This window comes from Phocoena phocoena, chromosome 5 (genome assembly GCF_963924675.1).
Source record: "Phocoena phocoena chromosome 5, mPhoPho1.1, whole genome shotgun sequence".
Lineage (NCBI taxonomy): Eukaryota > Metazoa > Chordata > Mammalia > Artiodactyla > Phocoenidae > Phocoena > Phocoena phocoena.
This window is the reverse complement of record NC_089223.1, coordinates 44,321,570-44,344,648: the sequence shown is the minus strand read 5'-3', so window position 1 is coordinate 44,344,648 and position 23,079 is coordinate 44,321,570. Positions and strand designations below refer to the sequence as shown.

General features: G+C 40.8%; 1 protein-coding gene across 1 annotated transcript in view; it reads left to right on the top strand.

Annotated features, from left to right (window-relative positions):
- ANXA3 (annexin A3) overlaps positions 1-23,079 on the top strand; it is a 54,273-nt gene that overhangs the window by 20,548 nt on the left and 10,646 nt on the right. The window contains exons 3-10 of the mRNA XM_065877689.1: positions 1,335-1,422; positions 5,478-5,572; positions 8,190-8,303; positions 12,060-12,150; positions 17,151-17,230; positions 20,870-20,926; positions 21,279-21,372; positions 22,688-22,783. Coding sequence (XP_065733761.1) covers positions 1,335-1,422; positions 5,478-5,572; positions 8,190-8,303; positions 12,060-12,150; positions 17,151-17,230; positions 20,870-20,926; positions 21,279-21,372; positions 22,688-22,783 — 715 coding nt within the window. The remainder of the gene's footprint in view (positions 1-1,334; positions 1,423-5,477; positions 5,573-8,189; positions 8,304-12,059; positions 12,151-17,150; positions 17,231-20,869; positions 20,927-21,278; positions 21,373-22,687; positions 22,784-23,079) is intronic.

The following is a 23,079-nucleotide window of genomic DNA, read 5'->3' as shown; positions in this document are numbered from 1 at the left end:
GTGCTGGGCACAAAGCACTCAAATGCTCCAATGTTGTGATGGTTCTTCTAAAATGCCAGACAGGGAAGGTGGACAGATAAGATAAACACGAAAGTTCATAAATGAATAGAACTGAAATGAAGCCAGTTGGCTGTGTGAATCCATAAAATATTTATTAAGCCTTGAAGAAAGAGAATTCTCCAAAGATTATGTTGAAGTGACTGATTTCTTACAGGTGGTTTAGATCAGGCACATTTACAATTAGTTTCTAACTTGTTATAATTACTTTTTTAGAATCAAAACTTTATTTTGGGTACTTTAAGATGAAACAGTGTTGGAATGTACTGAAATAACTTGTTCAATCCAATCTATTGAATCAACAGACTATCATTTTTTACTGTGCCAGAACGTTAATTTTCCATTCACTTTAATGTGACAAGATGCTGTCCTTTCATGAAAATATTAAACACTTCAGGAGAGCCTAACTGAAGCCATATTAACACAAGACAACAGAGCCAATATTACTCAGTAATAGGATAGAAACATCAGTTAGAAAGAAAACATTGTCACTGTAAAGACAGACTTTTATTCAGAGTTAGGAAGTACCATATAAGTACATGTTTACTTGGATTTTTCTCAATTTCTCTTAAGCAGTTTTAAGATATTTTATTCCTTCTGTAGGATGGTCTTTCTCAGCTTACTGACAAGTTTCTGGTTTATGTGCTTAAAATTAGTATCATGGCATTTTTTTACTTCCATGCTATTCTTGAAGACCTATGTCAGTGGAGCTTTCAGAAGGGAATTTATCTGCCACAATTGTACATCCATTAAACAAAGCTTAAGAACAGACAGTCCTAATGGGGTTTTCATTTATGGATCCTTTGGTGTAGGTTTTCCCAAGGACAGTGGTGAACATTAATTAAAACATCTTGAAGTCTATAAACTGCAGTTACTTCTAGGTGAGATACAGTGAAGAGCTTTGAAGTATCACTTGAAAAAAGAAGACATAGGAAATTTCCACTTTCTCACTGCTTTCATGCAGATATCACTTTAAAGCAAATATTCTTCAGAATCACCATGATTAACACAATTCACTGCTCTAGAGAATGAATGTTTTATATTTTCAATTTGTTACACAAGAGTAGAAAAGGAGAGGTCTTATTATAAATGTGGTAGCTGTCATATTGCCTGCATATCTGGGGTGGGGAGACTCTCTTGAACCACTCCTGAAGTGATAAGAAGGTGTGCAAATTATGGTTTTGTTGTGTTTCCAGTAGGCATATGCGAATATGCGTATGTAACATAAATAAAGATGTCACTTTGGACTAGTGGGACTGTCAGATATTTTCTTCTAGGTTGGACACCAAGGGACAATGAGAGATTATCCCAGCTTTAGCGCATCAGTGGATGCTGAAGCGATTCATAAGGCAATCAGAGGAATTGGTGAGTGATGCTTTACAATTCCTTTTTTAACGTTGAAGCACATCAGAAAGCTAAAGCTAAAAGTGCATGGGTTCAGGTTGCCCAAGTGGCCTTACTCAATTAGAGAAGTTATAAGGTACTTTAAAAAAATTGTGAAATAATGTGGCAAAGTATAGGGAACCCAGTTTTCTTATATCTTAATATTTGCCATGTTTACTTAATATTAAACACTACCACGACCATCACTGCTACCAACAATCGTCGTCATCGTCATCATCACCATAAATCATTATAGATACAGTCCCTGACGATTCTGCCTGGATCTCATTCCCACCTCATTCCCTAGAGATAAACAGCATTCTAAATTAGAATTTATTCCCACGAAACTTGTAATTCTGTACTCCATAGGTACGTACCTATTGTTGTGCATGGGCACAAACAGTATAAATTGAAACCCTACCTTATGTTTTCTTCTGCAACTTGTTTTTTTTTGTCCCTTAACATTATGCTTTTGAGATTTACCCATGTTGATATGTTTAGCTCTAGTTCATTAATTTTTAACTGCAGAATAGTTTATTATTACATCGTAAGATGGGAATAGTGAGTGAACACTTAAGTTGCCTACAGTTCTTTTCTATTACAACATAAAAATATCGCATTGAATAGTCATGCTCATGTCTTGTTGTGCACATTTGCTAGCACCTCTCTAGAATATAATGGTTGAAATGTCTGGGTTGAAGGTAATGTTCATCTCCAGATTAACTAGAAATTTTGCCACACTGCTCTCTCAAATAAATATGCAAATTAGTATTCCTGCCAGCAATATATGAGACTTCCTCTTTCTCCGTATTCTCATCAGTACTTGCGGCAGTCATCCTATTCAGTTTTTCCAATTGAGTGGATCTAAAATTGTACCTCATTCTGTATGTTTCCTTCCTCCTCCCCATCCCACATTATTGATGCAGTTAAGCATCCCCTCTTGTTTATTTTCTTCTTTTTCCATGAATTACACCTCCATATCTTTTATCCATTTTTCAGTTGGGTTGTCTTCTTTGTGCTTGACAAGAAAAAATTTTTACTTTTTAATTTAAAATTTATTTTATAAAATAAATTCTGGATACAAAACTTTTTTAAAAAATTACAAGCTATGAAAATACCTTCTCCAAGAATGTAATTTTCTTTCATTTTTTTTTTTTTGCGATATGCGGGGCTCTCACTGTTGTGGCCTCTCACGTTGCGGAGCACAGGCTCCGGACGCGCAGGCTCAGCGGCCATGGCTCACGGGCCCAGCCGCTCCGTGGCATGTGGGATCTTCCTGGACCGGGGCATGAACCCGTGTCTCCTGCATCGGCAGGTGGACTCTCAACCACTGCGCCACCAGGGAAGACCTGTAATTTTCTTTTAATATTGGCTACAGTAACTTTTATCGCATAGAAGTTTTAAATTTTAGTGAAATTAAGTTTACCAATATTTTTTGTAATGATTTGTACTTATTGTGTCTTTTCTATGATGAGCTCATAAAGATATCCTCCTGTATTTTCTCCCCAAAATTTTACAATCTTATTTTTCCCACTGAGATCTTTAATCTGCCTGGAATTAATGTTTGTGAATGGCATTTAAATCTAATTTTATTTTATCTCAAATGGCTATGTAATTGTCCCAGTGCAACCCATTGAAGAGTTCATCCTTGCCACACTGATTTGTAATGCCACTGCTCTCCTATAAGTTTTGCTATTTTTCTGCTCTCTGTTACATTCCATTGGTCTGTTTGCCTCTCACTGTCTCAATATAACATTGTCATAATTACTATTATGACTATTACATAATTATTATTATTTTATAATGACATTTAGTGTCTAGTAAGGCAAGAGATTTTCTTGGCTTTGCCCTGTCCTATGAATTTGAGGGTCAGTTTGTAAAGTTCCATGAATTATACTATTAAGGTTCATAATAGTAATTATACTATTACTATCAGTGTAATATTATTGTATTTCTGCCTGTTTAGGTTTTTTTTTATTGCTATTTTTAAATGAAAGTTATTTCTTTCTCTATCTCTTTGATTGCCTATTTAAACACAGGGTTGAATAGACTTTTCCATGAAGTTAATGTCAATTTGAATGAATTAATGGTCTTTAAATTCTATCGCTTGTCTTTCTTCCTTAACATTATGTTTCTTCACTAATTTACACATGTTGATTGGCAGGCCCGCTTTGAGAAGGAGGCTTTTGTTTGTAAGCACTACTCCCAACACCAAAACCAGGCGTCATGGTGGCATTTGCCTTAGGGACGTGTCAGATCCAGCCTCTGAACCATGAGACATCTTGGTTTAATTTCTGGTCTTGAGCATGTAGCACGTGCAGAAATAAGAGAGGAGAAATTGCCTGGCGTACAACCTACATGTAACTGTGGGTAGTTAGTTATGTCTGGAGTCTAGTGGCAAAGGGTATAGAGATGCAGAGAAGGGGGTAGGAAATTAGAATATGAGGTGGGAGCTAGGTCCTAATTAACTGGTGCATAAGCTAAGGGGCTTAAACTTCATCCCGAAGGTTACGGAGAATCATTAGAATTTCAAAAAAGGAACTGACATGATCTGATGCATTAAAAAAAATTCACTTAGAAAAAAAATTTACTTAGGCAGTAATATACAGTATAAATTATAAGGGGGTCAAGTTAGGAGGCTATTGAAGTTTCTAGGTAAAATATGATGAGTGCTCAGTGGCAGAGAAGAGGACAAATCCAAGAGATGCAGGTGATTGTTACAATGTAAAAAGTAAGGAAAAGAAAGGAGTATAACTCCCAGGATCTTTGGTTGGATGACTGCATCTATAGTGGTGTCATTGGTGAGGGAACATAGGATGAAAGACAAGTTAGAGAAGAAACAGAATGAATCCAACCTGGAGCAGCTGAGTTTGAGATACTTGTAGTTGGAGGTGTCTAGTCGTGCACCAACTCAGATACCTTTATAGGTCCAAGTTGATAATCAGACTCACAGGGCACAATGAGGGTTAATCTAACTCTATTTACTTAACTATGCAGAAGAATACAAGACCAAAGACCCCGTGGGGCAACATCTGTCACTAGGAGTCCCAGCAGCTAATCAAGTACACCGTTTCTTTTGCCCCGTCATTCATGTAGAGTGTGTACCACTGCCGTGGGTGTAAGGTGTGTGTGGGTCACCTCAACACAAGGAAGTTGAGCCTTGAATTCCAATGGATCTTTTATACCATTCTAGTCATGCAGGCCCAAGACAGAAGCCAACTCACAGCCCCCAACCCAGGGGCAGTCCTCTACCACAAAGGAGCAGACACAACTCACATTATCTTAATACTATAATTACCAAAAAAATAGTGACCTGGAGGTTGTTTTCAGGCAGGCCAGCATCAGCCCTTTACTTGTACTCACAACAGGTGGTTAAGTATATGGGTCTGAAATGCCTGAAAGAGGTATGGACCACTGATAGAAATAGATGTTTTGGATTAAGAGATTTGGGTTCAGATTCTTGCTGTGCCACTTAAAAGCTGCCTGACTTTGGCAAGTGAGGTACGTTTTCTAAATGTTAGTGTCTTTATCTTTAGAGCAGCTTAATCATACCTACTGCCCAGGGCCCTGTGAATATTAACTATGACAATGAATAAAAGGTGCCTAGTATGTGGTAGGTTCTTGATAAATGTCAGTTCCTTTTTTTTCTAGAGGAACAAAAATGACTTTTTATATCAAATATGGAGATAGAAAGATAAAAGGTGATAAGACAGTAACTGAACCTCAGAAGGATGAAAAAACCTACTTCCAAGGCACTATGTTCTTTGTGCCGCTTCTCTGTCTGATATACGGACAGGAATATTTGGGCAATGATGGTTTTCTTCCCCCTAAACTATCCAAATAAAGTTAATTTTCTTTTCCGAAAGCCAAGCAATCAAAGAAATAAAGATGCCAACCTGGTAAGACCTGGAAATTAAAAATTAAAATGCCTTCCTCTCTGCATTTGTTTCAGACCCTTAATCATTTTTCTTTTGTTCACAACAGATATTAAGCATATTTGAGTGGATGGTGAATACAATGATTTTCGTTTCATTTAGGAACCAATGAGAAAACACTCATTAGCATTCTGACTGAGAGGTCGAATGCACAGCGGCAGCTGATTGCTAAGGAATATCAAGCAGCATATGGAAGGGTAAGATTTCATTAACATAACAGGCAGTAAAGGGCTAATCACTAATGGATCAAGGCTGCTCCCATGTGATTATGCCCACGGATCTTTTGTTTCAGGCCAAGTGTAACAGAAAGTCCCCTATGTATCTGGTCAACAGCCTGGAATAGGAGTCCTGGTCTTTTCCCTTAACTGTCTGAGTGGTCTTGGACATGTTATTTGATCTTTCTGGGCCTCAGTTATCTTCACCTGTTGAATAAGGAGAGTTGCCTTGGATTAGCGGCTATAAACCGGGAAGAATTTTGCTTCCCAGGGGATATTTGACAATGTCTCCAGACATTTTGATTGTCACGACTGGTGGGAGAGGGGTGGATGTTTCTGGTGTCTCGTGGGCAGAGGTCAAGGATGCTGCTAAACATCCTACAGTGCACAAGACAGTCGCCCACAATAAAGAATTATCTGATCAATTACCTGATAAATCCTGTCTTAGGTGGTCTTTAATTTCTCTTCCAACTTTAATATGTTTATGTAACTATAGACTTTTTTTTTTAATTTGTTCGGCAGATGAATATTTCTTCAATACCAGAAACTATGCAAGAACTATTCAAGAACATTTTGTGTGTCTTTTCCAAGCAGTTTATTTGTTCAATAATAAACTACTGTGTGTCAGGAGTGGGGTACTACTCTATGTCAGGAGATATTCTAGACATTGGAGATTCACTGGAATAAAAAGCAGAGCCTCCTCTCTTTAATGGACCTAACATTCTATTAGAAAAATAATAAATATATAAATAAAACAAATTCAGATATTGGTAGGTGCTATGAAAGTATTAAAATGGATGATATGCTAGAGAATGACTGGTGAATGGCTCCTTTAGATCATGGGGTGAAGAAAGGTCAGTGACAGGTTGTTACCTTACTCTCAATGAAGACTAAACAATACTCAGGCTTCTGCTCTGCTTGATCTGGGGAAGAGCATTTCAGACAGAATGTCCAGCAAATGCAAAGGCCCTGAGGCCAAAACAAGCTGGGAGTGCTTAAGAAACAGGAAGAGTTCTAATATGGCAGGAGTATAGACAGTAAAGGGTGACAGAAGGAAGAGAGGAGGTTCAAGAGAGGCTTAGAACATGCCGGACCTTGGGGTCTTGGTGCAGAGTCTAGATTTTATTCTAAGAACAATAGGGAACAATTGGAGGTTTGTAAGAAAGGAAATACTATCACCTAATTTATATTTTTTGAAGATTATTTTAGCTTCTGTGGCTGATGAACTGTGTAGGGGAAAGGGTGGAAACACAAACCAGTCAGGCTCTCGGCTCCAGAACTGAGAGTGTGTAGTGACCACCCAAGGCAGCTGAGGCATCGTCTGTCAGTGTTCTCCGAGCCCCTGGGCTCCATTAAGACACCCTTCTCTGTGTTCCCTTTATTAGATACTTAACATATTATGTGGAAATTTAACTCTGACTGTTGATATTTTTCTCATTAGGGAGTAATGTCCTAGGGGTAAGGACTGTGTCTGACTCACCAATTAAGTGCCTAACAGAGCAGGCGCCCCGTAAACTTTTGTCAACTTAACTGAATTGCCAAGCTTCTGGGCAAGGCAGCCTACTCATGTACAGGGATTGTGAGTGATCCGCTGGCCTTACAGGATTTCCAAAATATGGAGGAAGGATGGAGCTGAAGGGTGACAACCATGTCTCACAGTGGGACAGAATGAGAGCATGTGAAGTAAGATTCAGTTGGAAAGTCTTGGGTTGAGGACAGATGGGGGTGGAATTTAGCATTTGGAGAGGAAACACCCCATGATGACCACAGTGGCTCCGCTCCATCCCATTTGTTTTGGCAGGAGCATGGCCCTGCTGGGCCCCCAAGTGTCATGGAAGATGTTGGTCTGTACCCACATTGTCATAGCAGTCTGGGAGGCTTCCAGCCTCTGTTTCAGGGCTGAAAATAATCAAGAGCAGGAAATATAATTGTTCAATAACACTCCTTTGGATGTTAAAAATGGAAACCATGTTACCTGCCTTCAAGCAGGGGAGATGGCCCGTACTTATGTAATGTATGAAAACACTGCTGAAAGACAGCATCAATAAGTAAGGTCCCCCTATTACCACATTTTGGGTTTCCCCTGTTGTTGTTGCCAGAAAACTGCTTTTGATGCCTCCTAGTTCCATGCTCTTACCAGAGGCAAATGACCAAGCACTGTCTTCCCTCCCCTTTTCCCTTCAAAACTCTTTGGCAGTTACCGAGAAGCAAGGCTAGATTAGAGCACCTCCCAGTGAAGCTGGGTGTGAATTACAGGGTTCCTCCTCCCCTTCCTCTTCCCTCACCCCAACCCAAGCATTGAGAGCATCAAGGGCCTGGGAAATGCATTTTAATACACAGTTCCTATCTGTGGCCCTCAGAGAACCTTCTTCACTGGCTTCCCTTCAGAAAACCGTCTATAAAACAGAACATTTTGGAAGTGATCATAAAATGCAGACGAATATCCATAGAAATATTTTCACCATTTCTGTTTGTCTCCCGTGGATGGGCATGTTTTTGTCTGAATTCATACACTCGTGTTCGTCTTTCACTAGGTGACTTTGGAGGAAGAGAAAGGAGAAGTATTTCATACTTTTCTCTTCGGGTTTTTTAATTGTAGGAACTGAAAGATGACTTGAAGGGTGATCTCTCTGGCCACTTCAAGTGTCTCATGGTGGCCCTCGTGACCCCACCGGCAGTGTTTGATGCGAAACAGCTGAAGAAATCCATGAAGGTATGAGACCTACACAAGCTGTTTCTGCCCAGCACTTGATTATCAGAAAGAGTGACTTTCTTCTGGTGCACACCTGAGATATGGGTGTAAAGGTGATGGATTTGGAGATTCTGTGCTCTCCAATTAGTAGAACAGCCCTGAAATGGGAAGCGGTTGTGGAACCTTAAGCCCACATGTTCCTGGCCTGAAAGGATATGGTCAGAGCCTAATTTTGTTTGTGTTTTTTGACCTGAGGTGTCAAATTCTTTATTTTGTTGTTATTGAGTCAATGGCACCATCATTGACCCCATTGTTTAGGTCAAAAGCCTAGAACTATCCTTGATCCCTTGCCTTCTCTCACACTTCAGAGCTCCCAAATCTATCAACAAGCCCATTACCTCCACTCCATAATCCATCAAAAATGTGTGCATGTCCCTCCTTCCAGATCCATTGCTTTCATTCTCCTTCAACCACTATCATCTCTTGACTGGACCATGTCAATATCCCCGGAACTGGTCCCTTTGCCTCTATTTTTGCCCTCCTCAAATCCATTCACCACAGAATAGCCAAAATTATTTGTATAAAGTTACTTTTAGAATCAGATGATACTGTTCACCTGTTTAAAGCTCCAGTCGTTTTGACTACTGAACATCCAAACTCCTTATCATGACCTTCATCACCCAACAGAGTCTGGCTCCTGTCTATCTCTACGGCTTTTTAAAATTCTATCTGTATCAGTCAGGCTTCCCCAGAGAAGCAGAACCAGTAGGCAGGAGGTATAGAGTAAGAGACTGATTGCAAGGAATTGGTTACACGATTATCCAGCTTGCTAGGCAAATCTGAAATCTGTAGGGCAGGATGTTAGGAAGGGCAGGCTGGAACTCTTAGCACAAGCTGGAGCTCCTGCCCACAGGTAGAATTTCTGCTTTTTCAGAGAAGCCTCAGCTCTGCTCTTCGTTAAGGCTTTTTGACTGAATTAGGCTCACGTAGAATATCTAAGGTACTCACCCTTACTTAAAGTCAATTGATAATGGACTTTAGCTACAAAATACTTTCAGAGAAACACTGGATTACTGTTTGATTGAATAACTGAGGACTGTAGCCTGGCCAGATTGACACATAAAGCTAATCATCACACCCTCTCCTCCACTGCCGGCCACCCCGATTCAGTGCTGTAGCTGTACTGGCCTTCTCGCTGCTCCTTGGACATTCTCAGCTTATTCCTATCTTGAGGTCTTTATATGTGACGTTCTTTCCCTCAGGAATGAATTTTCTTCCAGATATTTTCTATTATTTCACTCAGTTTAATTTTTTAAATTGCTATCTATTACTATCTAAAATTATCTTGTTAATTTTTTGGTATGTTACATATTGATATTTTACGTATTTGGTATTTTGTTGATTTACTTTTTTTTTTTTCAATCCAATTAAAAGGCAAACCTCCATCATATCAGGGAACCTCATCACTCGAGGAACCTCCTCTCTTCCTAGAGGAAAGCCTGCAATGAGATAGGTGCTCAACGTAATTGTTGACAGGAAGGAGGGAAAGGAAGGAGTCCAGGTCTGAAGCAAGGCTCTGCCTTCCCATCAGAGTTATTTTCTTTTCTGTGGAAGAGGTGTGGGCACCCAAGAAGCAGACGGCAAGATGGAATTAAATGTACAAGAGATTTATTGGGGGAAATCCTTGTGAAGGATAAAGAAGAGACAGAGCAGCATAGGGGGGGTGAAACTTCTGACTGCAATACAGGTCTGACACCTGTGAAAGGAGAGAGGGACAGAAGGAGGCTCAGATCGGAAGAACCTCGGTCTGAAGTGCTGCTGTAAGAAAGCCACGGCAAGCTGATGGGGAGCCCCTGAGCAAAGTGTGCCCTTTGGAGGGTCCTACATGGGGCAGGAATGGCCCAGCTCCAGTTCCCCTTCCATGCGCAGTCATGGCTGAGAGCAGCCTGGAGAGAGCATGACCTTAGTGTGAGCTGTGTGACAGAACCAAAGGTGTGGCAGTTGGAGGCTGCCAACTAACTACATTCTTGGCAGTATATTCTCTAGACGTGAAATCTCAGCAGTGCTGCCACATGGGGGACAGTTTAGCAGGTGAAATGGTAAGAGTTAGATTCGCCAGCAAGGATTAGAAATGTTTCCCTTCTATGTAAAAGAATTCCAAAGGAAGCAACCCAGAGCTGGGTATCATGGAACCATCATTATCAGAACTTCAGTCTTGAGGTTCTGCCATCTTCAGCCTGTAGATTCCGCTTCTTGGCTAGATGGCAGCTCAGCATCCAGCCATTATATCTTTATTGCAGTCAACTGGAAAGAGTAAGAGACAAAGACGTGTTCATCCTTTTTCTTTAAGGACTCTCTGAAATTGTACGTGATGCTTCACATATATTCCATCGATCAGAATTTAGTTATATGGATAAACCTAGCTCTAAGGGAAGCTGAAAAATACGGTCTTTATTTGCTTAGCTTTGTGCTAAGTTAAAAAATGGGGGTTCTATGACTAATCAAGGAAGATAAAAGAGATACTGGATCTTCGCAGTTTTGCCCTAAACCTAAAACTGCTCTAAAATAAATCAGGGAAAAAAATAATAATAATAAAATAAAATAAATCAGGAGCTTGGGATTAACATACACACATTACAATATAAAGATAGATAACCAGCAAGGACCCGCTCTATAACACAGGGAACTCTACTCAATAATCTGTGATAACCTATATGAGAAAAGAATCTGATAAAGAATGAATATATGTTTATGTATAACTGAATCACTTTGCTGTACACCTGAAACTAACACAACGTTGTAAATCAGCTATACGCCAATAAAATTTTAAAAAAGAAGAACAACCAAAAAACCCAAAAAAAGTTTATTTAAAAATAAGTAACTTAACAGGCTTCCCTGGTGGCGCAGTGGTTGAGAGTCCGCCTGCCGATTCAGGGGACACAGGTTCGTGCCCCGGTCTGGGAAGATCCCACATGCCGTGGAGCGGCAGTGCCCGTGAGCTATGGCCGCTGGGCCTGCGCGTCCGGAGCCTGTGCTCCGCAACGGGAGAGCCCACAACAGTGAGAGGCCCGCGTACCGCAAAAAAAAAAAAAAAAAAAGTAACTAAATAACTAAATAAATAAATAATTTGAAAAGGAGAGCTATTGAAGGGAACTAGGAATCTGTCACAGAGGGACAGAATTCAGCCTCTTTTCTTATGCTACTTTGGCCTTATTTGGTCAAGTCCTAATGTAAATGGCTTCTGTTGAAGTCTCAGTGTGATTCAGTGACCTCAGTATAAACCAAGACTCAGGAAACACTAGTCCCCAAACCAACTAGGCTCATGACATACATTACTGAGGCTTTAAAAATCTCCCTGAATGAAGAGGACGATCCATGCTGACCAACCAGGTGCATTGGTACAAGTATGGTCTCATTCAAAAGAATTGCAGAGCCCTTTCTAAATACAATGACATATGCAAATGCTCACTTTTGGTACGGAATGACATAGGCTTTCCCTTTATACTATTTCTTCCTGGAATTATTCAAAGGAGTTTAACACTAGAGTAGGACATTTTCTTTAGAAGCTTAATATTGGTTAACTTCAGATGATTCATGTTATTTTAGTACTAAAATAGATGGAAAATTAGAAAACCACTTTAGAGCAATAGAGGACCTTACGTTGATTGACTAAAAACTGTTCTTTTCGCCTGTAGAAAACAAGATGTTAAGACCGCAATGCATGAAACTAGGTTTTTTTTAAAGTGTTCTAAAAATAGATTTCCTTTTTCTTCTTAGGGCACGGGAACAAATGAAGATGCACTGATTGAAATCTTAACCACCAGGACAAGCAGGCAGATGAAGGAGATTGGCCAAGCCTACTATACAGGTGATCTTATTTTCTGCCCACCTTTACCCCTGTTCACACCTATAGGAGCCAATGCTGCTTTTCCCAGAAACCCACCAATCTTTCTTTACAAGTGGTTTTGAGGGAAGCAAGACTGTAAAAAGGAAGACACATTCTAAAATGGGCTAAGGACTGTGGATTTTTGAAGAAAATTTTAATATGATCTGAGCTGGCAACTGCTACAGAACAATGGCATTAATGCTTTGCATTTGTAACATTACAGCTATAGTGGATTTCTCTCTCAGCAATCACTGCTTAATTGAATCAACCATTTTCATCAATGTAAGACACTCAAATCATTGTATATTCATATTATGTGTTAAAAACCGCTCATGATTTTTGGTGTGGGAAATTAGATGAACCATTTAGAGGATGTGCTGAGCATGTAGCTTCAGTATAATTAGCTAAAGCCCTAATAGTCTGTTAGCTGTGTAAAAAGTAGAAAGCCCCTGCAATGCAATTCTGACACTAACAACTCACGGTTAGGGCGACTTCACAGGTTAAGGGCACAGTCCCCACAAAACTACTCTGACTTCAGATACCAGCCACAAGCTCAGGTGTTCCCAGGCCATATGCGCTTCTGACCAAATGGCGACAGATTCTTACTACCCCCTCAGGTTCAATAACTCACTAGAGTGGCTCCCAGAACTCAAGCAAGCTCTATACTTACAATTATGGTTTTCGATAAAGAATGTAAATCAAGACTGGTGGAGTGACAAGATGCATAGGGAAAAGTCTGGGAGGGTCCTGCCATGTCTTCAGGGTGCATCCCCCTCACAGCCCAGCCATGTCTGACTGCCAACCAGGGAAGCTCACTTGATCCGTGGTGTCCAGGATTTTTAGTGGGGTTTTATTACACAGGCATGATTGACTCCATCACTGGCCATGTGACTGAACTCCATCTTTAGTCCCCTCCTCCCGCTAGATGTCAGGCTGATATCATGTAGCTTAAAGCCTTAACCCTTTAGTCGCATTGGTTGGTCTTTCTGGTGTGACCAAGCTCCATCCGGAGTCATCTTGTTAGCATAAACTCAGGTGTGGTTCAGGGGACCCTCCACGAATAACAATGAAATTCTTATTATTGGGGAAATTGTAAGTATTTAGAAGTTACCTCCCAGGAGTAAGGGACAAAGACCAGCCCAATTCTTATTAAACAACCGCTCCCTGTCACCACCTCCAAGTATCTTAAGGGAGCCATGGTTTCTATGTTTTTGTATCAGGGTGGTCAGCTGTGTATTAGGAAACTTCTGCGGTAGGAAAGGTACAAAAAATGGATATACCGGCCCCCAGTGGGTGTTAAAGAGGTTACTTTGAGAAATTTCCATTAGAAGTTAAATACCTCAATGATAGGTAAGTGTTTTATTGTTGGTATGCCAATGAGGTCTAGTCAGAAAAACAGAAATGCACTAGGTATTTTAACAGAGCGAATTTAATGTAGAGAATTGCTTAAGTACCTTTTTGGAGGACTGAAAAAGCAAAACGGAAACACAGCTCAGAGGTATAATCCTCAAGGCTGGGACGACAAAGGAAGAGATTGGGATTTTCAGACACTAGAAGCTCAGAGGAGGGCATGTTTCTGGTGTTGGGACTTCAGCGGCTCAGAGGAGAGGCCCTAGGAATTGGAGTTCAGATCTCTGTGAAGGGGAAGGGCCTCCATCTAGCTGGAGCTAGAACCTCCAGGGGCATGTAAACAGGTGACTTGATCTAGGAGCCTGGAGCCAACTGCTGCTGTCAGGGTGAGAGCCTGTCACTGGGTTGACACTGATGTGAATCACAAGCCAGTAATAGTGTGTCCTTCCTTCCTCTTCCTGCCTTTCATCTCATCTCCCTCTGCTCTCCCCGTTGGTGGAAACTGACAGGGAGGTGGAGGATGGGGGATAAAAGAGAAATGTTATTTGCAGAGTCCCAACCCCAGCTCCACAAAGCAAGGTATAGAAGGGCAAATTGGGGGTAGATGAGATAATTGCTTAATAATGGGCACAAATGGGTACATTGTAGGTGTTTAACATATTTGGTTCCCTCAGTTCAACAAGATGTACATGTAAAAAAAAATCATCAGATCCCGGGGCTCTACCCCCAGATGCTATGTTACTTCCTTGTGTTTCTTAGAAGAGTTACCGCTCCATGAGTTGACTGGCCCCAAGATTCTCCCTGGAGTTCAGCATTTATGTACAAACAACCCTAGGATGTAAGCTCTATGAAGGGGGCGATTTTTGTCTGTTTTGCTCACTGCTGTATCTCCAGTGCCCAGAACAGTGGGGGATAAATTCAAATATTCGTTGAATGAATATCCTTAAGATTGAGACCTGGGATCTTAAGAGCCAAGTAAATGTCTTAGCATTTAGGACTGTTGTTTTGCAAATATGACAAGTGGTCATTGTTCAAAGTTACCAGATGCTCTGGTATCTGTGTGAGTTAAGTTCTCTAAGGCTACAAGGAATTGAACTGCATCTAGGTTCCCTTGGTAAGTAGGGATTCATGATACACAAGAAGTAAAAGAAAGAAATAGTCTCAATCAGGTATAGCCAAGCTGTACAGAGATTCAGGACACAGCTAGGGACCCAGCTGTCTAGTCACTCCCTCAGCATCAGACATCCATTGCTCCCTGTGCACATTTTCATCCTAGTAACTCTTTGCCCTGCCTTCCTGCCTCTACTGTTCTTGACACCACCAAGAAACTTCTCTTCCCTTACCACATGACGTTTGTCTACTCAAGGTTTCTATTTGCCCATGGTTTCTGGCTGTTATTCTTGACTTGTGTTTTGTGCCTTATTTCTGGGGGCCTTTCCACTTCTTTGTTACTCTTTTTAAAAAATTCTGTACATCTCACTCCCTAAGAGAAGATTCAATGGGCTCAGAAAGGCACTGTCTAGTAGAGAGCCTTCTTTTGGGCAAAAGTTACAGTCAGATGCCAGCCCTGGTGCAGTCAACTGTAGCAAGAGTGATGGCATCATGTAATGTGCAGTGGTGACCCATGCATTAGAAATCCATCAGAGGACCTATCAACTTGGCTCTCATAAAAGGACCAGGCATACTGAGTGGCTCACACACTACAATGATACAATAGCACCTAAATGAATAGAGAGCTAAATTCTGAACTCGTTCCAGTATTCTGAAGTTAATGGTGCATGAGAGAACATTGAATCAGGATCAAGAACTCTAAGTTCAGCTTCTGCACTATTAAAACATTGTATCTGTTTTTCTGTACCCTATTGTGTCTCAAAATGCATAAGGTAGTTTTCAACTTGCATCAAAATAATTTTCATATTTTTAGTCTGGTTTCCTGCAAAATACCTGGGGTAGAGCAGAGGCGTGGGAGGCTGTGTGAGACTCATGTAGATAATTCTAAAATTATGAAATACTTCCCCAAATTCTAACAATTGAGAGCTTCATTTTTTTGGCTTGATTTTTTTTTTTTTTTTTTTTTTTTTTGCGGTACGCGGGCTTCTCACTGCTGTGGCCTCTCCCGTTGCGGAGCACAGGCTCCGGACGCGCAGGCTCAGCGGCCATGGCTCACGGGCCCAGCCGCTCCGCGGCATGTGGGATCTTCCCGGACCGGGGCACGAACCCGTGTCCCCTGCATCGGCAGGCGGACTCTCAACCACTGCGCCACCAGGGAAGCCCTTGGCTTGATATTTTTAAATTAAAAACTTTTTTTCATAGAGTGAAGGAAGGAGAGATGTAACAATAATGTGACTATTAGGGAAAGTGATGCCTACTAAATGTTATTACTTAGATAAATAATCTGTCTTTATAGTGGATTTTGTTTACTTGAATTGCTCTGGAAAATTATAGATTTCATAAAAAGCGACTTATTAAAATCACGCTGGAAGAATTTCTCTCTCAGCACAGTTCTTGCTATTAGATAATCTCACATCACTTTCTATAGTCGTCTTTTACTGATTTGAAAGGACAAGCATTCATATGACTAATTTTATAGCGGTCTTGAGGATGATGCAGGTGGAGTTCAAATAGCTACCTGGTGTCAGCTGCATCCAGGTATACAGTGGCTCGAAGAGAATCACTGCTCCATGGGTAGAGCAGAACAGAGGTTTAAAATTCAGTGGACACTGCACATCACAGGCTATGCAAAAGGAGCTACAACTATTCGGTACTAAAAATATGCGAACACACAGTTGGCATTTGTTATGGGGAAACAGTATGTTTTTGGGAAGCTTTCTTACTTTTGAGAGCTATGAAATAATACGTTCTAACTGTATGCATTAAGGTTAGGGTTAGAGTCAATAAAACAGAAAAATAACGGTGGTTTACATAAGATAAACATTTATTTATCTCATATGTAGAAGCAGTCTGGAGATAGACGATTCTAGGACTGGCATGACAGCGCCTCAAAATTTTCAGGAACCCAGGCCCCTTCCTGCTTATATTTATGCCATCGCTCAGATATAGTCCTGCATAGACCAAGATGGCTGCCCAAGCGCCAAGGATCCATCTACACACCAGGCAGTAGGATGGAGTAAGGGACTAAGATTGGCATGAGCCATCATTAAGGAGATTTCCCAGCAATGTCGCGTAGGTCTGCCTACGTTTCATTGCCAAGAGGAGAGCTCAGAATGTGGTCTTTACGCTGTGTGCATTATATCTTGCTTAAGGCCAGGGTTCAATTCCTATGGAAGGCGGACGTAATAGAAATTGGAAGGCAAACTAACAGCTTGCCCATCCTAGCTTTCTCACTATACCTTCCTTAGTGCCTTTGTCAGATAAAATGAACCATGATTTGATCCAGAATGGCAGCTGTTTCTGTTCTTTTGCATCTGTCACACCACACACTGCGGTAATAGTTACAAGAAGAATGTATCCATATCAGAAGAGCACTAAAAAATTTTTTAAAAAAAGAAGCAACAAGATTTAATTTATCAGGTACTCATTCCTTGCCAGTGTTGACATTTTAAGCTTTTCTGTGTTTTATAATAATATTTTTTAGTTCATCAAGGCTTAATTTCATTCTTATCTGGTTTCAGTGTATAAGAAGAGTCTTGGAGATGAAATTAGTTCTGAAACATCTGGTGACTTCCGGAAAGCTCTGTTGACTTTGGCAGATGTAAGGTTTTATTTTTTACTTTTTAAGTCCCCAATAAGCTGCATGGTCAATAATAGTTTTTAGGGTGTTTGAAAATAACCAAAGTGAGACGATGAGATTGCAGTTTTCCTTATGAAATGATTTGTTCATCTTACATTTACATTTTGCCCCCACGCAGTATAATATTTAACCACCCTCATAAAGGTACAACATAGGGATGTAACCAAAAAATCTTGTTTTGGTCAGTATATGAATTAAATGTATTTTGATCAGGTTTCATAATACATTAGAAAATGTTCTGCACATTCATCTGGAAGGAAAATAATTGTTCATTTCCATTTTGTCTCCATTTTTAAGAACATGTTGATTTTGTTCTGGACTTGAAAGAATATATATTTCTTTTGGTAGCACTTAAATTAAGTAGGAAGCACGATACAGATGAATAATCTTCAGAGATGGGTATATCAGTCTCAGGATTAAAAAAATGTGGCTTGCTGGAACTTCATCCTTGCCCCCTTTGGAAGAGCTGCTAAACCATTCATCACCATGTGACCAAATGAGACCACACCTTGCCGTCTCTTTTTAGGAGGGTCTTGGTTTTATAAAAAAGGTGGTGAGGTCAAGGATGAGATAGAGTCATAGGTGTGTGTAAGAGAGAAAATGATTTAAGCCCTATCTCAACAGCGTCTTGCAGCTGATTTACACAGCCCTTAATGTGTGAGAAAATCCCAACAACCATCCCAGCCTGAGGGTTGAAGCAGCACTTGCCAAAGTAAGGCATTATGCCACTAAGGAACAGTTTATCCTAATTATGGTTTCAGTGGTTTCCAATGGTGACAACCTTATGACGTTTGAACCTACAAACCCAAACTGATGAGGTATCGCTGCAAACATACGATCCCACAGGTCTGTATTCACAAGTGCAGATCTGCTTGTGTGCACGTGAGGACACACGCCCACAGAAGGCAGTGGAGAGCAAGGCTCCTGGGCAGGGTTTCCGAATAAGACCTGGAGTCTGCTGCTCCTCTGCTGCCTGCTAGCTTGATATGCTGAGACGAGTTACCTTAAGTCAAGCCTCAAAGCCTTCATTTCACATCTGTTCAATTAAAGTAGGAACAGTACCAGACTCAGAGCGTGTTGAGAAGATTAAGGGAGAAAGAGTGTGAAATACTTAGCACAGAGAAAGTTATCACTGCATCAGTACGTGGTGGTGCTGGCTTGTTGTAATTAATACCAGTGATCATCAGCGTTTTTATTATTGGAGCAGAGTGAATGATGAAAGGAGAACAAGAAGGCGGCAAACTAGGGATGACTAGTTAGAGCAGAGTAGTAGCAGCACTGAAAGAAACCGAGAAAAGAAGTCATGCAAAAATCAGGCAGCCCGGGGCTTCCCTGGTGGCGCAGGGGTTAAGAATCTGCCTGCTGGTGCAGGGGACATGGGTTCGAACCCTGGTTTGGGAGGATCCCGCGTGCCGCGGAACAACTAAGCCCATGCGCCGCAATGACTGCGCCTGTGCTCTAGAGCCCATGAGCCACAACTACTGAAGCCCGCGTGCCACAGCTACTGAAGCCCGCGTGCCTAGAGCCCGTGCTCCGCAACAAGAGAAGCCACCACAATGAGAAGCCCGCGCACCGCAAGGAAGAGTAGCCCCTGCTCGCCGCACCTAGAGAAAGCCCACACGCAGCAATGAACACCCAACACAGCCAAAAATAAATAAATTAAATAAATAAATTAAAAAAGAAAAAAAAAAGTAGTTTTAAAAAAATTCAGGCAGGCATACAAAGACCTAATATTTGCAAATAGGGACAAACGCATTTTCAAAATTTTTATTTATTATTTATTTATTTATATTGAAGTATAGTTGCTCTACAATATTGTATGTTACAGGTGTACAGTATAGTGATTCACACTATTTAAAGGTTATACTCTATTTATAGTTATCATAAAATATTGGCTATATTCCCTGTGTTGTACAGTATATCCTTAGAGCGTGTTTTATACCTGAGAGTTTGTACCTCTGACTCCCCTACTTCTATAATGCCCCTGCCCCCTTCCCTCTCCCTACCGGTAACCACTAGTTTGGAACAAATGCATTTTTAAAGTATTATAGCCAAATGTTTCATTCACCTATAATTTGCAAAATAATTCAGGCAATCTTCTTTTCCTTCTCCGTCTCCCATCTCGCTATAATGTGCTGAATTGTTTGTGTACAAGCACACGCACTTAGCCACAGAGCCTTCAACAGTAGAGTTAGTGGGGAATCTTTGAAGTTTTGGTTTATTTTAATAGACTTTATTTTTTAGAGCAGTTTTAGATTTGCAGAAAAATGCAGCAGAAACTACAGAGAGCTCCCATATGCCCCTCCCCCTCCCCCTCCCCCCTCCCCCCGTCACAGTGAGCCCTGTTGTTAACATCTGCACTAGTGTGGTACATTGGTTATAGCTGATGAATGAATTAGATGATGAATGAATGATAAAAGAATTAGATGATGAATTAGATGATGAATGAATGAACTGACACATTATTATTAACTAAAGTCCATAGTTTACATTAGGATTCACGCCTCGTGTTATACATTCTATGGGTTTTGACCAATGTGTAATATCTTGTGTCCACCATTACACTGTCATACAGAATGGTTTTACTGCCCTAAAAATCATCTGTGCTCCAGCTCTTCATCCCTCTGTTTCTCCTTCTGAACGCCTGGTAACCAGTGATCTCTTTATCTCTATAGTTTTGCCTTTTCCAGACTGTCCTATAGTTGGAATCATACAGTATGCAGGCTTTTCAGACGGCCTCTCTTCATGGCTTGATAACTCATTTCCTTTTTATCACCGAGTACTATTGCATTGTATGGATATGCCACAGTTTATTCACCTGTTGAAGGGCAGCTTGGTTGCCTCCAAGTTTTGGCAATTATGAACAAAAGCTTCTGTAAACATCCATGTGAAAGTTTTTGTGTGGACATTAGATTTCACCTTATTTGGGTAAGTGTCAAGGAGCACAGTTGCTGGGTCGTATGGTAAAAGTATGTTTAGTTTTGTAAGAACCTGCCAAACTGTCTTCCAAAGAGCCTGTCCCATTTTGCATTTCCAACAGCAAGGAATGAGATTTCCTGTTTTTCCACATCCCTGCCAGCGTTTGGTGTTGTCACTGCTTAGAATTTTATCCATTCTAATTGGTGTGTAGGGGTATTGTTTTAATTTTCAGTTCTCTAATGGCCTATGACATTGAGCATCTTTTCACGTGCTTTCTTGCCATCTGTGTATCTGATGTCTATTCAGATATTTTGCCCATTTTTAATTGGGTTGTTTGTTATCTTATTGTTGGGGTTTAAGAGTTCTTTATATGTTTTAGATACAAGTCCTGTATCAGATATGTGTTTTCAGATATTTTTCTCCCAGTGTATGGCTTGTCTTTTGATTCCATTCAGACATTTGAGTTTTCAGGGGAGGAAACTGCGGCTCAGAAGACTGTGTGATTTGCTACAGGTTTCATGGCTAGTCGGTGCCAGAATGAGAGCCCCAAGTGCCTGATTCTTTTGTGCTGTGTGGTTGCCACTGAAGAAGCAGCTCTAAGATGCCCTCCTGGTTGGAATGCCGAGTGATTGAATTTTTATTTTTAAAAGGATTGCCCTCACTTTAATCTTCCCTGTCTAGGGTAGAAGAGATGAGGGTCTGAAAGTGGATGAACAGCTGGCCAAAGAGGATGCCCAGGTCGGTAACAGAGCAAAGAAAACATCTCCTTTAACGATTCTCCCTCCTGACTGCGTTCTCACTTCTAAGGCACCAGCCGGGGTCATGCTCTCTCCTGTCCTGTCTGGAGGAGAAGCCTGACACCTGGGGATCCCCTAACCCCACCTTTCTGCCTTCCCCAGTGATGGTTATTATTCCCCCGGCCCCTGCCACACAACTGTCAGATTTCCAGTCCACTAAAAGTGAGAGACACGGATTATCGATGATCTCAATGACCTGTAAAATAAACTTGCCCCTCTTCTCATCCCACCTCCTCAGAAAGAGACAGAATTGGGTCTGTAATAACATTTAAGTCTTCTCCCTTGTCCAACAGATTCTGTATAATGCTGGTGAGAACAAATGGGGCACGGATGAAGATGCGTTCACTGAGATCCTCTGTTTAAGGAGCTTTCCTCAACTGAAACTGAGTATGGACTCGCATTACAATCCTTTTTTGCATTGTATTGTTTTGGCAAATATTTCAAGGTTTAACATACATAGTTCTGGAAAACGAAGTGAAAAATCGTGAAGGCTGTCCCATTTTTACGTACAAACATTTCAGGAAACAACCTGGGGGGTGGGGGTGGGAGGGATGGCAGGGAGAAGAGAGGCACAGCTCTCTGGGGTGAGAGCAGAGAGGAGTGTTCCCGTGGGATGGAGGAGCCTGACGGCACTGCTTCCAGCCCATCTCTTGCCTAGTTAGCCACTTTCCAGGAAAACTAGGCACTGTGGGTGAGTCTTTGTTAATGCATTAATGCAGATTAACATTTAGCTTTTTCTGATATGAAGGTACATGGGTGAGGGGGAACACTTTTTATCAGACCAGCTATTCCATGGAACACCTCAGCACCCACCCCTTCACTCATGCATCTCTCTGAGTCATTCTGGAAGCAACGGCACCCAGAAACCCAAATCTCCACTTACTAGGGACATCTGACTGTGGCTCCCCAGTGCTGGTCTAGAGAACAACCACAGTGATGACTACGCTTATGCCGAGTTCATGGGAAAATGAGGAAACTTGGGCATTAAAATTTCATCCTTTTTATAAAACAATGGCAGTAGTATATTATAGTTGCTTTATTGATGTCTTTGTTTGAAAAATAAAGACCAAACAATCCTAGATCTCTCTCCAAATTTTCTCGTTTTGAAATTCACTTGGAAAAAATATACTTGGCTTACAAAGTATGCCTACGTGCTCGGTGACGTAGGTACAGGTTTTGCTTTTGGGCAAATGTTGGTCAAGTACTTTGAATGCCTCCTAGTAAGTATGAAGTAGGCCAAGCTGCCTTAGGGAATGATTGACTCGGCACAAAATCTTCATAATTAAGATTTCTTTAGCAGATTTAAAACATATTTGACTCATGACCACATTATTGTTTCCCAGGTGCTGCTATAATTTAAAAGTAGCCCACCTTATTAGATAAATTATTTATCTGTTAACCTTTCAGGCTATTTTAAATGCTTACAGCCTGGGGAATGGGGAGGGAAGAGAGGAGAGAGAGAGAGAGATTGATCATTGAAGAAAATGGCCTATGAAGTTCAGGTTTGATTGCAGATGACATTTTTTTTAAAGTAGTAAACAAACAAAAACTTCTGTGCTGAGTTTTTGATGTTTTAAAGGAGTTTTTGAGCTTGCCACTTAATAACCTGATTTGCTGCCTGTCAAATCAAAAACCACAATATATTCAAGTGTGGTCAACTGGGATACTTTAAATATTTTTGTGGTGCTGGTTTTTGTTTTAGCATTTGATGAATACAGAAATATCAGCCAGAAGGACATCGAGGACAGCATAAAAGGAGAATTGTCTGGGCGTTTTGAAGACTTACTGCTAGCCATAGGTAAGCCCTTGAGTGCTTATAAACTGAGTTACTTTGCACTTGTTTTAAATAAATCTCAAGATTAGCTCTTTTCGTCTCAGAATCCTGACTGATTTCATCCTTATGCTTCTCATAGACCTCAGCACCGTCCACGGTACACACAATATGCTCAACTAATATTGTTAAATGGATGCCGGAAGAAGTTATCTTTTTAGGTCTTCCTTTGCCTTTTAACTCTGTATTTGTCTTGTTACCACGTTTGGATCGTCAACTCCTTGAGAGATAAAAATATTACATTCTTGCTGGCATTTTTATGG